The sequence below is a fragment of the Heloderma suspectum genome, chromosome 4 (genome assembly GCF_057233095.1).
Source record: "Heloderma suspectum isolate Gila_16-S chromosome 4, 16-S_ref, whole genome shotgun sequence".
NCBI classification, from domain to species: Eukaryota; Metazoa; Chordata; class Lepidosauria; order Squamata; family Helodermatidae; genus Heloderma; species Heloderma suspectum.
This window is the reverse complement of record NC_139461.1, coordinates 168,990,389-169,004,780: the sequence shown is the minus strand read 5'-3', so window position 1 is coordinate 169,004,780 and position 14,392 is coordinate 168,990,389. Positions and strand designations below refer to the sequence as shown.

The window sequence follows — 14,392 nt, the reverse complement described above, 5'->3', positions numbered from 1 at the left end:
TGTTGGCTGGGGGTGATGGGTGTTACAGTCCAAAACATCTGGAGAGCACCAGGTTGGGGGTGGCTGCTTTAGGACAGGCCCGAGAAACCTCTGCCACATGCAGGAACTCCTTGGCATTGTGGAAAGGACTCACTGAAGGTCGAACAATTGAAGTCCACTGGGCTAGTCCCACGGTGTTAGTCGAATCTTCATTTCTAAACTTGCCAGAGAGATCCTGCATCTATCCCAGCTGTGTGGAGTAAGAAATAAAACACACATACACATATAGATATGGGTTCTTCTTTCACACTGCTAATGTTGAAAGTACAGGTGTTCCCTTCTAGGCCAGGCATCTTCCCCTTTACAAATCTTGCAGCAAGCTGTAATCATTTTCCTTGCATTCATTCCCATGGCAGATGCATTGAAGATTACAAGCTAGGGATGGATGGACGATCATGCCAGTTAATTTCGGAGTCCTGTCCAGAGGGTGGCGACTGTGAAGAGAGCCGAGAGCTGCCCATGAATCAAACTCTGTTTGGGGAGATGTTCTATGGTTACAACAATCAAACCCATGAGGTGGCACCTGGACAGGTGCTGAAAGGGATGTTCAGGTGATGGTGGTATTGGAACAAGTGTTTACCATTCTATTGTTTCCCAGGCCTGCTCTCATTGTTTGTTAGCTATGCAGTGGTATCCATGTACATGGCGCTTTCACAGTATAAGCAAAACAGATGAGGATCTGCCCTGAGTAGGCATGTACGGATTTTGTTAAATCCATTGCATCTGTGTTTCACCGATTGTCAGGCACCTTTTGTTCCATTGTCTGCTCGTTGGCAAAACTGGATGTTTTGTAGGCGAATTTCATTCTACTTGCACTAATTCGCATGTGTGCAAATACACATTAGTTAATGTAAATTTGTGCAAATCTCCCCAAAAGTGAAAAAAAGAGTGAAAAAATGTGCAAATCCCTTCCAAATCAGCATTTTCATGCTTTAGCCTATGAGGAGAAATGTGAATTTTTGGTCAGTGTTTTTTTTTCTTCTTCTTTTTTCTTTTTGTATAACTAAATTTCGTAATTCCAGAAAGTAAAAAACCAGTCTGGAAGTCCGCATGACTTGGAAAAAGCCAGTCCACTGTCGAATCTGTGGGTCTGATTCATAGAAATCTGAACTCCATTGTGGATTTCTCTGACTCCCTAGCCCTGAGGAACTAACAGTCTAAAGTTTCACAATGGGAGGGTCCACATGTATTGCTAAACCATGGTTTAGCGCTGCATGCGTGACCAGAAAGAATCCTGAGAGAAGCCTTGGGCTCACAGACTCGCCCTTCGCTTAAGCAGACTCCTGGCTTGTTGTTATGTGCGAATCAGGAATTGTGGTTTAAAATAAACCCTAGACAGTTGTTACACAAGCCACCTTTAAACCTTGGGCTGTTTTGCTGTTTTGTTTAACAAACCAGAGTTTATTTTAAACCACAGTTCCTGGTTCACATGTAATGACAAGACAGGAATCTGCTAAAGCAAACCTGCATTCTGGCTGGTTCCTCCTCCTGGCCATGCAGGAGGAGGAGAGGAAAGAGGGAGCACAAGAACACAGTGCTTTGCATGGGTCCCACTCTGCTTGTGCATGGATTGCTAACTGTGGTTGAGCATTATATGAGAATGGGGCCACAGGCAAGGGAACAAGTGTAGGAAACATTTGGGTTCCTAGAATCAGTTAGAGAAAACTGATTAGATCAGAGCTTTCCAGAATGGGTGGTAGAGAGAGGGCAAGAATGGAAGTGAGTTACAAGAACTTTTCTAGGGAAAAGTAGCTTTGAGAGGGGACAATTTTCAGTGGAGGCAGGGATGCTTAAGGCATCACCCACCAGCCATTGCCATCGTAACTCTTTACTCAGCTGCTTTTACTCTTGTGGGCTTCCAGATACGACATAAAGCAGTGAAGGGATCTGCAGCAGAAAAGCCGTTGGTTGGTGGTGAATAGTTAATCACCTACACACGCAAAGAGAGAGAGAGAGAGATTGAAAGTGAGAGAGAGAGGCTAACCGCTCCCTCCTGAAGCTACCTAGAGGCCGCAGCCACTCTTGGAGTTTTATGACACATGCGTGCAGTGTATAGTTTGGTTCCAAAGTCTTCTGAAAAGAATAGGGGGAGTTGTTGTCTGTTAAAGCTGTGGTTGTTGTTGTTCAGTTGTGTCCGACTCTTCATGACCCCATGGACTACAGCATGCCAGGCCTTCCTGTCCTGCGCTCTCTCCCGGAGCGTGCTCAAGTCCATATTCATTGCATCACTGATGCTATCTAGCCATCTCATCCTCTGCCGTCCCCTTTTCCTTTTGCCTTCAGTCTTTCCCAGCATCAAGGTCTTTTCCAGAGAGTTTTCTCTTCGCATTAGGTGGCCAAAATATTTGAGCTTCAGCTTCAGTGTCTGTCCTTCCAATGAGCACTCAGGGTTGATTTCCTTTAGGATTGACTGATTTGACCTCCTTGCAGTCCAGGGAACTCGTAAGAGTCTTCTCCAGCACCAAAGTTCGAAGGCATCAATTCTTCGGCGCTCAGCCTTCCTTATAGTCCAGCTCTCACAGCCATATGTTGCTACTGGGAAAACCATAGCTTTGATTAGACAGACCTTTGTCAGCAAGGTGATGTCTCTGCTTCTTACTGTGCTGTCTAGGTGTGCCATAGCTTTCCTCCCAAGAAGCAAGCGTCTTTTAATTTCATGGCTACAGTCACCGTCTGCAGTGATCTTGGAGCCCAAGAAAGTAAAATCTGTCACTGCTTCCATTTCTTCCCCTTCCATATGCCAGGAAGTGATGGGGCCAGATGCCATGATCTTCGTTTTTTTAATGTTGAGTTTCAAACCAGCTTTTGCACTCTCCTCTTTCACCCTCAACAAGAAGCTCTTTAGATCCTCTTTGCTTTCTGCCATTAAGGTGGTATCATCTGCGAATCTGAGGTTGTTGATAATTCTCCTGGCAATCTTAATTCCGACCTGTGAGTCATCCAACCCAGTGTTTCTCATGATGTCCTCTGCATATAAGTTAAATAAGCAGGGCGACAATATGCAGCCTTGTCGTACTCCTTTCCCAATTTTGAACCAATCGGTTGTTCCATGTCCGGTTCTTACTGTTGCTTCTTGACCCTCGTACAGGTTTCTCAGGAGACAGGTAAGGTGGTCTGGTACTCCCATCTCTTTCAGAACTTGCCACAGTTTGTTGTGATCCACACAATCAAAGGCTTTAGCGTAGTCAATGAAGCAGAAATAGACGTTCTTCTGGAATTCTCTTGCTTTCTCCATGATCCATCAAAAGTTGGCGATTTGATCTCTAGTTCCACTGCCTCTTCGATACCCAGCTTGTACTTCCAGTAATTCTTGGTTCGCATACTGTTAAAGCCTAGCTTGTAGGATTTTGAGCATCACCTTGCTGGCATGCGAAATGAGCGCAATTGTACGGTAGTTTGAACACTCTTTGGCATTGCCCTTCTTTGGAATTGGAATGTAAACTGACCTTTTCCAGTCTTGTGGCCACTGTTGAGTGTTCCAAATTTGTCGGCATATTGAGTACAGCACTTTAACAGCATCATCTTTTAGGATTTTAAATAGCTCAGCTGGAAGACTGTCATCTCTGCTAGCTTTGTTGTTAGTAATGCTTCCTAAGGACCACTTGACTTCACTCTCTAGGATGCCTGGCTCAAGTTCCGTGACCGCACTATCATGGCTATCAGGGACATTCAGATCTTTCCTGTATAGTTCTTCTGTGTGTTCTTTCCACCTCTTCTTAATCTCATCTGCTTCTGTTAGGTCCCTGCCTTCTTTGTCCGTTATCATGCCCGTCTTTGCACAAAACGTTCCCTTGAGATCTCCGATTTTCTTGAAAAGATCTCTAGTCTTTCCCATTCTGTTGTTTTCCTCGATTTCTTTGCATTGTTCATTTAAGAAGGCCTTCTTGTCTGTCCTTGCTATTCTCTGGAACTCTGCATTCAGTTGGATATATCTTCCCCTTTCTCCCTTGCTTTTCGCTTCCCTTCTTTTCTCAGCTACTTGTAAAGCCTCATCAGACAGCCACTTGGCTTTCTTGCATTTCTTTTTCTTTGGGATGGATTGAGCTGCTGCCTCCTGAACAATGTTACGGACCTCCGTCCATAGTTCCTCAGGCACTCTGTCTATCAGGTCTAATCCCTTAAATCTATTCCTCACCTCCACTGTATATTCATAAGGGATATGATTTAGGTCGTACCTGAATGGTTTAGTGGTTTTCCCTAAGTTCTTCAATTTAATCCGAAATTTTGCAACAAGAAGCTCATGATCTGAGCCACAGTCAGCTCCAGGTCTTGTTTTTACTGACTGTATGAAGCTTCTCCATCTTTGGCTGCAAAGGACATAATCAATCTGATTTCGATATTGACCATCTGATGATGTCCATGTGTAGAGTCGCCTCTTGTGCTGTTGGAAAAGAGTGTTTGCTATGATCGGTGTGATCTCTTGGCAAAACTCTATTAGCCTTTGTCGTGCTTCATTTTGTACACCAAGGCCATGCTTGCCTGTTATGCCGGTGATTTCTTGACTTCCTACTTTAGCATTTCAATCCCTATGATGAAGAGGACATCTTTTTTTGGTGTTAGTTCTAGAAGGTGTTGTAGTAGGTCTTCATAGAACCGATCAACCTCAGCTTCTTCGGCCTCAGTGGTTGGGGCATAGACTTGAATTACTGTGATGTTGAATGGTTTGCCTTGGATTCATACTGAGATCATTCTATCGTTTTTGAGATTGTACCCCAGTACTGCTTTTCCCACCCTTTTGTTGACTATGAGTGCTACTCCATTTCTTCTAAGGGGTTCTTGCCCACAGTAGTAGATATGATGTTCACCTGAATTAAATTCGCCCATGCTTGTCCATTTTAGTTCGCTGATTCCCAAGATGTCGATGTTCAATCTTGCCATCTCATGTTTGACCACTTCCAGCTTCCCTTGATTCATTGATCTTACATTCCAGGTTCCTAAACAATATTGTTCTTTACAGCATCGGATTTTCTTTTCACCACCAGACACATCCACAGCTGAGTGTCCTTTCGGATTTGGCCCAGCCTCTTCTCTCTTTCTGGCTCTACTTGGAAATTCCCTCTGCTCTTCCCCAGTAGTATATTGGACACCTTCCGACCTGAGGGGCTCATCTTCCGGCGTCATCTCTTTTAGCCTTGTGATACGTTCCATGGGGTTTTCTTGGCAAGAATATTGGAGTGGGTTGCCATTTCCTTCTCCAGTGGACCACATTTTGTCAGAACTCTCTGCCATGACCTGTCCGTCTTGAGTGGCCCTGCACGGCATAGCTTACGGCTTCACTGAGTTACGCAAGCCCCTTCGCCACAACAAGGCAGTGATCCATGAAGGGGCTGTTAAAGGGGCTGTTAAAGGGACAGTTAAAGCTGTGGAGAGAAGGACAAAGAGCAATGAGTTCATGCTGGGGCAGGACAGATTTAGATTGGGTCTCAAGGAAGGCATCTTAACTACAGACTTTTGAAATTTATTTGAAATATCAGTTTTGCAGCTTCCAGAGTGGCTTACAGTGTTTAAAGCAAGCAAACAAAAAAACCTAGTACAGAAGTAAATAAAAATATAATTAAAACAGTGGAGCACCCATGCAAATCAGCAGGATCAAACCAATCTAATGAGGCAATTTCAAGGGCCTGGGTAAATAAACAGCTTTTCACCTGACAGTGGTAAGACATGAGATTCAGCACCAGGTAAGCTTCCTTGGGGAGAGCACTTGCATGGGCAGGGAGCTACAGTTTCATTACAATTTCTAGATGAAAGTGGGGGTTCCCTGGTTGAGCAAACCATCTCATGAACTTCAGAGGAAGCAAACAGAGTTTTGGTAAAAGTAGTGACATTTTTCAGAGAGGCTCTGCACACACCCATTTTGCCCTTGGGATTGCCTCAAAGAAAAATCTGAGGTGAATTTAAAGGATTCTGCTTTTGCGAAGCATCTGAGGAACTCTATGGGGAACAAAAGAGTTTCAATAAATCTAGCAAATTTTCTCTTGGGGGTGGAGGATGGAGGCCTCCACATATCCCTATCTATTTCTTATGGCCAAATTCACACAACTACCTAAGCCCTACATTTTATAAGAGCTAAAGGGCAAGAATGAAACTCCGGGAGTGGGGCTTTTTGGCAGCATTGCACATATATAGCCTGATATTGCTTTGACACTGATTGCATCATCCATATTCCTGTAGAGATGGCTACACCTCACCTTTTATGGTCTTTTGAACTGAGCTTTTCTGTTTCACATATAGTGGACCTCTCTCTCTCTCTCTCTCTCGGGTTTTTCAGGCAGAATAACTTTGCCCGTGGTTTGGAGCAGCAACTGCCAGATGGGCTGGTGTTGGCCACCGTTCCACTAGAGAGCCAGTGCCAAGAGGAACTCTCTGAGCCTACCCCTGACCCAGATTTTCTAACTGGTAAGTGATCCCAGGCAGAGTCATCCCCTGACTCTCTTGTCTAGTCTCAAAGCTACACAGTGCAGACATAATACGAGTGACTTCTACAATCACATGAAGTTTTATTATCAGCCAGCTTGAGGATGGTACGGCTCAACAAGCAGCCAAGACAGTTAACAACCAATAATAACAACATCAGATATACCTTTGAGAACTTTGATTCCCTTGCCATTTTCTCATCGATAACATTCTCTTAAGGAAGGCAATTTGAATAAATGTTAGAGCAACATGAATTGAGTGTGTGCGCACTGAGCAGATAAGGAATAGATTCTGTCCTTTCCGCTGATTGCATAACATCAGACCAAAGCATCTGGAGGGTACCAAGTTGCCTGCTGCTGGCATAAAACTTCAAGAAAGTTTAAATAACTAAAGAAATGGTGCAGATTGGGCATTACTCTGAATGCACATGAGGGAGCAGAAGAGTTGCTGAGTAAGGAAGTCCTCTATTTCTTCCATAATCATTTTAGAGAGGAGAGAGTTGCTTTAATGTGCTCAAGAGCTGGATGTGCTGAAGTGAATGCAATTTAAAGGGAACACAGTCTGCTCTCTTCTCTAGATCCATGGGAGACGAACTCTGTCAGCCTCACACCTTAACTACTAAAATGTTGCATTCCTAAGGGGAGAGAGGCCACCTGATAACTGCATATAAATCCTTTGCTTACACTGGGGATGGTCAGCTGGTAGGTCACAGGCTAGATCTGGCCCTGAAGCACCATGATTTGCCCTGTTCCTCACTGGTTTTATCAAGTTTTAATCATGGCAAGTATTTTTTAACAGCCTAGTTTAACTTGTAAAGAAAATAACCAATGAGATTTGTTGCCTACGTCATGTAGATGTTGTTTTGTTGTCTCCTGCACATACTGGAAGCGAAAATGACTGCTGCCGATCTGTCTGTTGAGCAGCTCTTTGAGGCAACACCAACACATATTCCTCAGCCTCACGCCCCTTCCCCAGTGAACAAATCATGCTGTTTGAGTGTTGTTGTTGTTGTTCAGTAAGTCGTTAAGTCGTGTCCGACTCTTCGTGACCCCATGGACCATAGCACGCCAGGCCTTCCTGTCCTCCGGCCTCTCCCGGAGTGTGCTCAAATTCATATTCGTCGCATCGGTGATGCTATCTAGCCATCTCATCCTCCGCCGTCCCCTTCTCCTTTTGCCTTCAATCTTTCCCAGCATCAGGGTCTTTTCCAGTGACTTTTCTCTTCGCATTAGGTGACCAAAATATTTGAGCTTCAGCTTCAGTATCTGTCCTTCCAATGAGCACTCAGGGTTGATTTCCTTCAGGATGGACTGATTTGACCTCCTTGCAGTCCAGGGGACTCGTAAGAATCTTCTCCAGCACCACAGTTCAAAGGTATCAATTCTTCAGCGCTCAGCTTTCCTTATAGTCCAGCTTACACAGCCATACGTTGCTACTGGGAAAACCATAGCTTTGATTATGCGGATCTTTGTCAGCAAGGTGATGTCTCTGCTTCTTACTATGCTGTCTAGGTTTGCCATAGCTTTCCTCCCAAGGAGCAGGCGTCTTTTAATTTCATGGCTACAGTCACCGTCTGCAGTGATCTTGGAGCCCAAGAAAGTAAAATCTGTCACTGCTTCCATTTCTTCCCCTTCTATATGCCAGGAAGTGATGGGGCCAGATGCCGTGATCTTCGTTTTTTTAATGTTGAGTTTCAAACCAGCTTTTGCACTCTCCACTTTCACCCTCAACAAGAGGTTCTTTAGATCCTCTTCACTTTCTGCCATTAGGGTGGTATCATCTGCGTATCTGAGGTTGTTGATAATTCTCCCGGCAATCTTAATTCCGACCTGTGATTCATCCAACCTGGCGTTTCTCATGATGTCTTCTGCATATAAATTAATTAAGCAGGGTGACAATATGCAGCCTTGTTGTACTCCTTTCCCAATTTTGAACCAATCGGTTGTTCCATGTCCGGTTCTTACTGTTGCTTCTTGACCCTTGTATAGGTTTCTCAGGAGACAGGTAAGGTGGTCTGGTACTCCCATCTCTTTCAGAATTTGCCACAGTTTGTTGTGATCCACACAATCAAAGGCTTTAGCATAGTCAATGAAGCAGAAATAGACGTTTTTCTGGAATTCTCTTGCTTTCTCCATAATACAGTGAATGTTGGCAATTTGATCTCTAGTTCCTCTGCCTCTTCGAAACCCAGCTTGTACTTCCGGTAGTTCTCGGTTCGCATACTGCTGAAGCCTAGCTTGTAGGATTTTGAGCATCACCTTGCTGGCATGTGAAATGAGCGCAATTGTACGGTAGTTTGAACACTCTTTGGCATTGCCCTTCTTTGGAATTGGAATGTAAACTGACCTTTTCCAGTCTTGTGGCCACTGTTGAGTGTTCCAAATTTGTCGGCATATTGAGTGCAGCACTTTAACAGCATCATCTTGTAGTATCTTAAAAAGCTCAGCTGGAATACTGTCATCTCCGCTAGCTTTGTTGTTAGTAATGCCTCCTAAGGCCCACTTGACTTCACTCTCGAGGATGTCCGGCTCAAGTTCCGTGACCGCACTATCATGGCTATCAGGGACATTCAGATCTTTCCTGTATAGTTCTTCTGTGTGTTCTTTCCACCTCTTCTTAATCTCATCTGCTTCTGTTAGGTCCCTGCCTTCTTTGTCCTTTATCATGCCCGTCTTTGCACAAAACGTTCCCTTGAGATCTCCGATTTTCTTGAAGAGATCTCTAGTCTTTCCCATTCTGTTGTTTTCCTCGATTCCTTTTATTGTTCATTTAAGAAGGCCTTCTTATCTGTCCTTGCTATTCTCTGGAACTCTGCATTCAGCTGGATATATCTTCCCCTTTCTCCCTTGCTTTTCGCTTCCCTTCTTTTCTCAGCTACTTGTAAAGCCTCCTCAGACAGCCACTTTGCTTTCTTGCATTTCTTTTTCTTTGGGATGGATTTCGTTGCTGCCTCCTGACCATTGTTACGGACCTGCGTCCATAGTTCCTCAGGCACTCTGTCTATCAGGTCTAATCCTTTAAATCTATTCCTTACCTCCACTGTATATTCAGAAGGGATATGATTTAGGTCATACCTGAATGGTTTAGTGGTTTTCCCTACGCTCTTCAATTTAAGCTGAAATTTTGCAATAAGAAGCTCATGATCTGAGCCACAGCTCCTGGTCTTGTTTTTACTGACTGTGTAGAGCTTCTCCATCTTTGGCTGCAAAGGACATAATCAATCTGATTTCGATATTGACCATCTGGTGATGTCCATGTGTAGAGTCGCCTCTTGTGCTGTTGGAAAAGAGTGTTTGCTATGATCAGTGTGTTCTCTTGGCAAAACTCTATTAGCCTTTGTCCTGTTTCATTTTGTACACCAAGGCCATGCCTGTCTGTTATCCCAGTGATTTCTTGACTTCCTACTTTGGCATTCCAATCCCCTATGATGAAGAGGATATCTTTTTTTGGTATTAGTTCTAGTAGGTGTTGTAGTAGGTCTTCATAGAACCGATCAACCTCAGCTTCTTCGGCCTCAGTGGTTGGGGCATAGACTTGAATTACTGTGATGTTGAATGGTTTGCCTTGGATTCGTACTGAGATCATTCTATCGTTTTTGAGATTGTACCCCAGTACTGCTTTTCCCACCCTTTTGTTGACTATGAGTGCTACTCCATTTCTTCTAAGGGGTTCTTGCCCACAGTAGTAGATATGATGTTCACCTGAATTAAATTCGCCCATGCTTGTCCATTTTAGTTCGCTGATTCCCAAGATGTCGATGTTCAATCTTGCCATCTCATGTTTGACCACCTCCAGCTTCCCTGGATTCATTGATCTTACATTCCAGGTTCCTAAACAATATTGTTCTTTACAGCATCGGATTTTCTTTTCACCACCAGACACATCCACTGCTGAGTGTCCTTTCAGCTTTGGCCCAGCCGCTTCACTCTTTCTGGCGCTACTTGGAAATTCCCTCTGCTCTTCCCCAGTAGTATGTTGGACACCTTCCGACCTGAGGGGCTCATCTTCCGGCGTCATTTCTTTTAGCCTTGTGATACGTTCCATGGGGTTTTCTTGGCCAGAATACTGGAGTGGGTTGCCATTTCCTTCTCCAGTGGACCACATTTTGTCAGAACTCTCTGCCATGACCTGTCCGTCTTGGGTGGCCCTGCACGGCATAGCTTACGGCTTCACTGAGTTACGCAAGCCCCTTCGCCACAACAAGGCAGTGATCCATGAAGGGGTGTTTGAGTGTATTCACCTGCAAACCTGTGAAGACCAACAATATTATAGAACCTGTCCTTTGTAATGAGGTCAGATTCTTCCAGCCCATACAGTTTTCGTAGTGTCCTATACTGTCTCACTATGATGTCTGTGCAGACCAAGCCTAGGAAGATGCATTTCAGAGGGCTCCTCCTCCTAGGTACCCATTCTTTAGAAAGCTCACACCCAAGAGAACAAACAGAACCTCAGAATGGCTGGCTTGCTAGGAAAACTCCACCATGCACAGGGAGTCCCTTAAAGAGGGGGGATCTGAAACTAAGCTAGAACAGGGGAGGGAGAAGAAACCCTACAAGAAAAATGGGTGAGCCAATGATGCCAGTCAAGGGGTAGCCAGAGTTTCCATGCCTCAGACCTACATAGGTACCAAAATATCACCAGCAGCAATGATAATCATAATAATTTCAAAGTAAGCAAGAAGGTGCAATCACCTTCACTGTCTACTACTCTCAAACATCCACGCATCTGGCTCCCTGGTGACTTGCTCCCCTCCCTATGTGCTGCTGCCAGGTTATTTCTTCCTTACCACCTTTCTCCCTGTGTGTGCTCTGTAGCATTCTGAACCAACCACCTTCTTGACATGCTAGTTTCTATATCCAAGAAGGTTTCTTTTGTATGGGAACACCAGAACGGTCAAATATAAGTTGCTGAAATGGCTCTCTGTAATCTGGACACCTTGGCAGGGCAGTTCTCCTACATCCTCCCCAAGAGCACACCCTCTTGCTCCAAGGTGTCATGCCAAACGAGTGATGGCTTTCTGCCAGGGTATAAGTATGGATAGCTTGGACCAGTAGCATTCTATCTCAGTTCATTGAGAACATCACTATGCCAGTAAACCTTCTGGCTCCTCTGAACCATGAACTTACATTTGCATGCAGTAGAATCCTGAGATGGTAAGGTGGATTATATTGCTTCGGACTGCAGGTGTGGAATGCCATTTTTAAATGCTCCCTCATGTAAAAAAAGAACTTCCTGCAAGGTCTCTTCCACCACTTTCTGATGCGGCCTGTGTGGAGCAGCAGGAAAATGGAGGGGTGGCACCAAAAACTCAACAACGAGAAGGCAGAACCTCAGAAGCAGAAATGTTCCTGGGGTATGCCCAGTATGTTTAATGTATCATCTTTGTGAGGGGCAAGAAAATGTTACCCACTGTCTTGTTCTACTATTATGTAGTAGTAGTTTACTTGGGGTATCCTGCTTCAAAAATAACTGCTTCTACAAACAAGATATTGAAGTGAGATCTTCTGGCTCCTGAAGAAGACAGTACATCAAATCACATATGGCACATATCATAAGACATTTTCTCCTTCTGAGCATCATTTTGAGTCCTTACCTCCATTCTGCTGTGTGCACGCCTGCACATGCACGCACGTGTGCGACAGGTGTTGAATGAGCCCTTAGAGCAGGTACCAGGTTGGAGAAGGCTGCTGTATAGAGTGCCTAAAGTTATAGTACCAGAAGACATGGCCCGTACAAGGGCACCCTGATGCTGGTTCAGCGGTGAGGATGAGCCATGTGTGACTGAACTAAAAGTAGGGCTCTATGGTACAAGTGTCGGGCTGGCAGCTACTTCCCTTTTAATGTTGCCTTGAGGCACTGGGCATTTCTGATCACCATTCAGCTCCTTTATCCTCCCCTCCAGCTGGTGTTCACAAGCCTGAGACTCACCCATGCCTCTGTCCCACGCCCCTTGGCATAGGCTGAGGCTGTAATTTCCCCATGGGAGCACATACGGAAATGCCCAGTCGGCTGTGCACAGAAGACAGCTCATTAAAAATGTAATTAGTAGAGAAATTAACATCGTGGGGCTGTGCCCTTGGGACTGGCCTCGCAGCAAAAGAAAAAAACAAGGGAGGCTTGTTATCCTCAGAAGTGGAGACTGGGCTAGAGAGAAGAAACAAGCATAAGCAAACTCCTTTCAAGTCGTATTTTTAATTACTGAAGAGTTGCTGACCCACAGACCTTCCTTTGGTATAATTAGTGTTTCCCTTCTGGCTCCCCCCGCCCCAAACCCTCTCTCACACTGCCTCTGCTCATCCCTTTGCTCCCTCCCATACTTGCCTCTGAATTTCTTGCTGTCTGAGGCAACATTTAATTAGGCATCTTCTTGAATTAAGCATGTTGGCCAGTTTGGCCGCTTAAAAGCCATTCGGGCTATCGTCACCCAGGAAATTAGATGAAGGTAATCAGCCATTTTGTACCACACGATCGCTTTCCTTGGCTCAGAAACGAGGTTTGTAAAGTCTAAGAAGTAAGTATAATCTCAGAGGAACTGCAGAAAATTAACCAAGGAGGACTGGAACAAGGATGATTAATACGTCAAATAGTGGAATATGGTCAGAGCTGTATGTGTTCCACACAAGTGCAATCCACCCCCTTCTGCTCCTACTCAGAATGTGATTTGTATGAGCTACGTGTGTCTTCCCTGAGAAACCCATGAACTGTAAGGTAGGTCCTAGAAAGCTGCAGTTCACAGGTTCATCTTTGAACAAGGCATTAACATGAAACATCTGGTACATGTGTCGAGATCCAGCAACTTCACAGAGGAAACATCCCATGTTTCTTCAGAAATCAGTCTGAATTAGATGGACTCCAAGACTAGCTTTTGAATAAGGGGAGCACTTTACACATTTAGCAGAATGAAGGCAGGAGGATTCTGGCTGCAGGTGAGGGATGATGTGTTTGAATGCTTCATCACACAGGATAAAAAAAATTCCCTGCATATAAGAAAAAGTAGCCTTCTCCTCAACATACTAGGCCAAAATCTTCTTCTTGACATGCTTATTTAGTAAGGGCAGGGAGTTTTTTTCTGTGTGGGACAATTTAAACAACCTGAAGTAGTACAGACCAAAAAACACACAGCTGTACTTCTTGATCATCTCACCGGGCCAAATTTTGACTATTGAAGCGTTGGGAATGCTTTTGTGTCTGTCTCCACTGGTTTTCTTTGCCTCCCCCCAGTGATAAAGCCAGGTTTGCCCATTCTTTTTGTCACAGGGATGGTGAATTTCAGTGAGGTGTCTGGATACCCTCTGCTACAGCACTGGAAAGTGCGCTCTGTCATGTACCACGTCCGGCTCAACCAGCTGACTACCTCTCAGTGTAAGTTATGCCTAGCCCTGTGGTGTGATGGGCTTTGGATTGCAACATCGACTGAGACTCAGGAGGTAGAACTTGACTTAAGGGTGGTATCAGTCAGAGACAGCATGCTTGGCAGCACACCTAAGTCTCTCCTCACCCTGGGATATAACTCTTTCTCCCATAGAGAGAGAGAGTAGGCTAAAGGATGCTTCAGGTCAAACTCCGAGACCTGGCAATCTTATGTGGACTAATTCCTATGACTATTCCGTTGGCACATGGGTTTATAAACTTTTTCAGACCAAGGGATGGACAGAGAAGTCTATTTTTGGTCCATGTCTGTTTCACAAGTGTTTGGTCCATTCTGGCCAGTTTTCACATCAATCTCGGGAAGGGGGGGGTCTGTTTTTTAAATTCCACAAAACTTTGCATATTTTTAACATCTATTTCCACAGAATATGAATTTTGTGTGCATTTTACCCTTAAATATGCATTTTGTGAGCATTTTACACAATTTTATACACATTTTGATACTTTTTTACACTATACTTGATTGTAGCCAAAATGCCAAGAAGCTATTTTTGAGCTGAGACTGTATTGG

At 44.5% G+C, this 14,392-nt stretch overlaps 1 protein-coding gene across 2 annotated transcripts in view; it reads left to right on the top strand.

The window, feature by feature from the left end:
* Nucleotides 1-14,392, top strand: part of ASTN1 (astrotactin 1) — a 306,422-nt gene that overhangs the window by 204,336 nt on the left and 87,694 nt on the right. For both annotated transcript variants that reach the window (XM_084851218.1, XM_084851217.1), the window contains exons 13-15: nt 396-590; nt 6,308-6,435; nt 13,711-13,815. In XM_084851218.1, the coding sequence (XP_084707344.1) occupies nt 396-590; nt 6,308-6,435; nt 13,711-13,815 (428 nt within the window). The remainder of the gene's footprint in view (nt 1-395; nt 591-6,307; nt 6,436-13,710; nt 13,816-14,392) is intronic.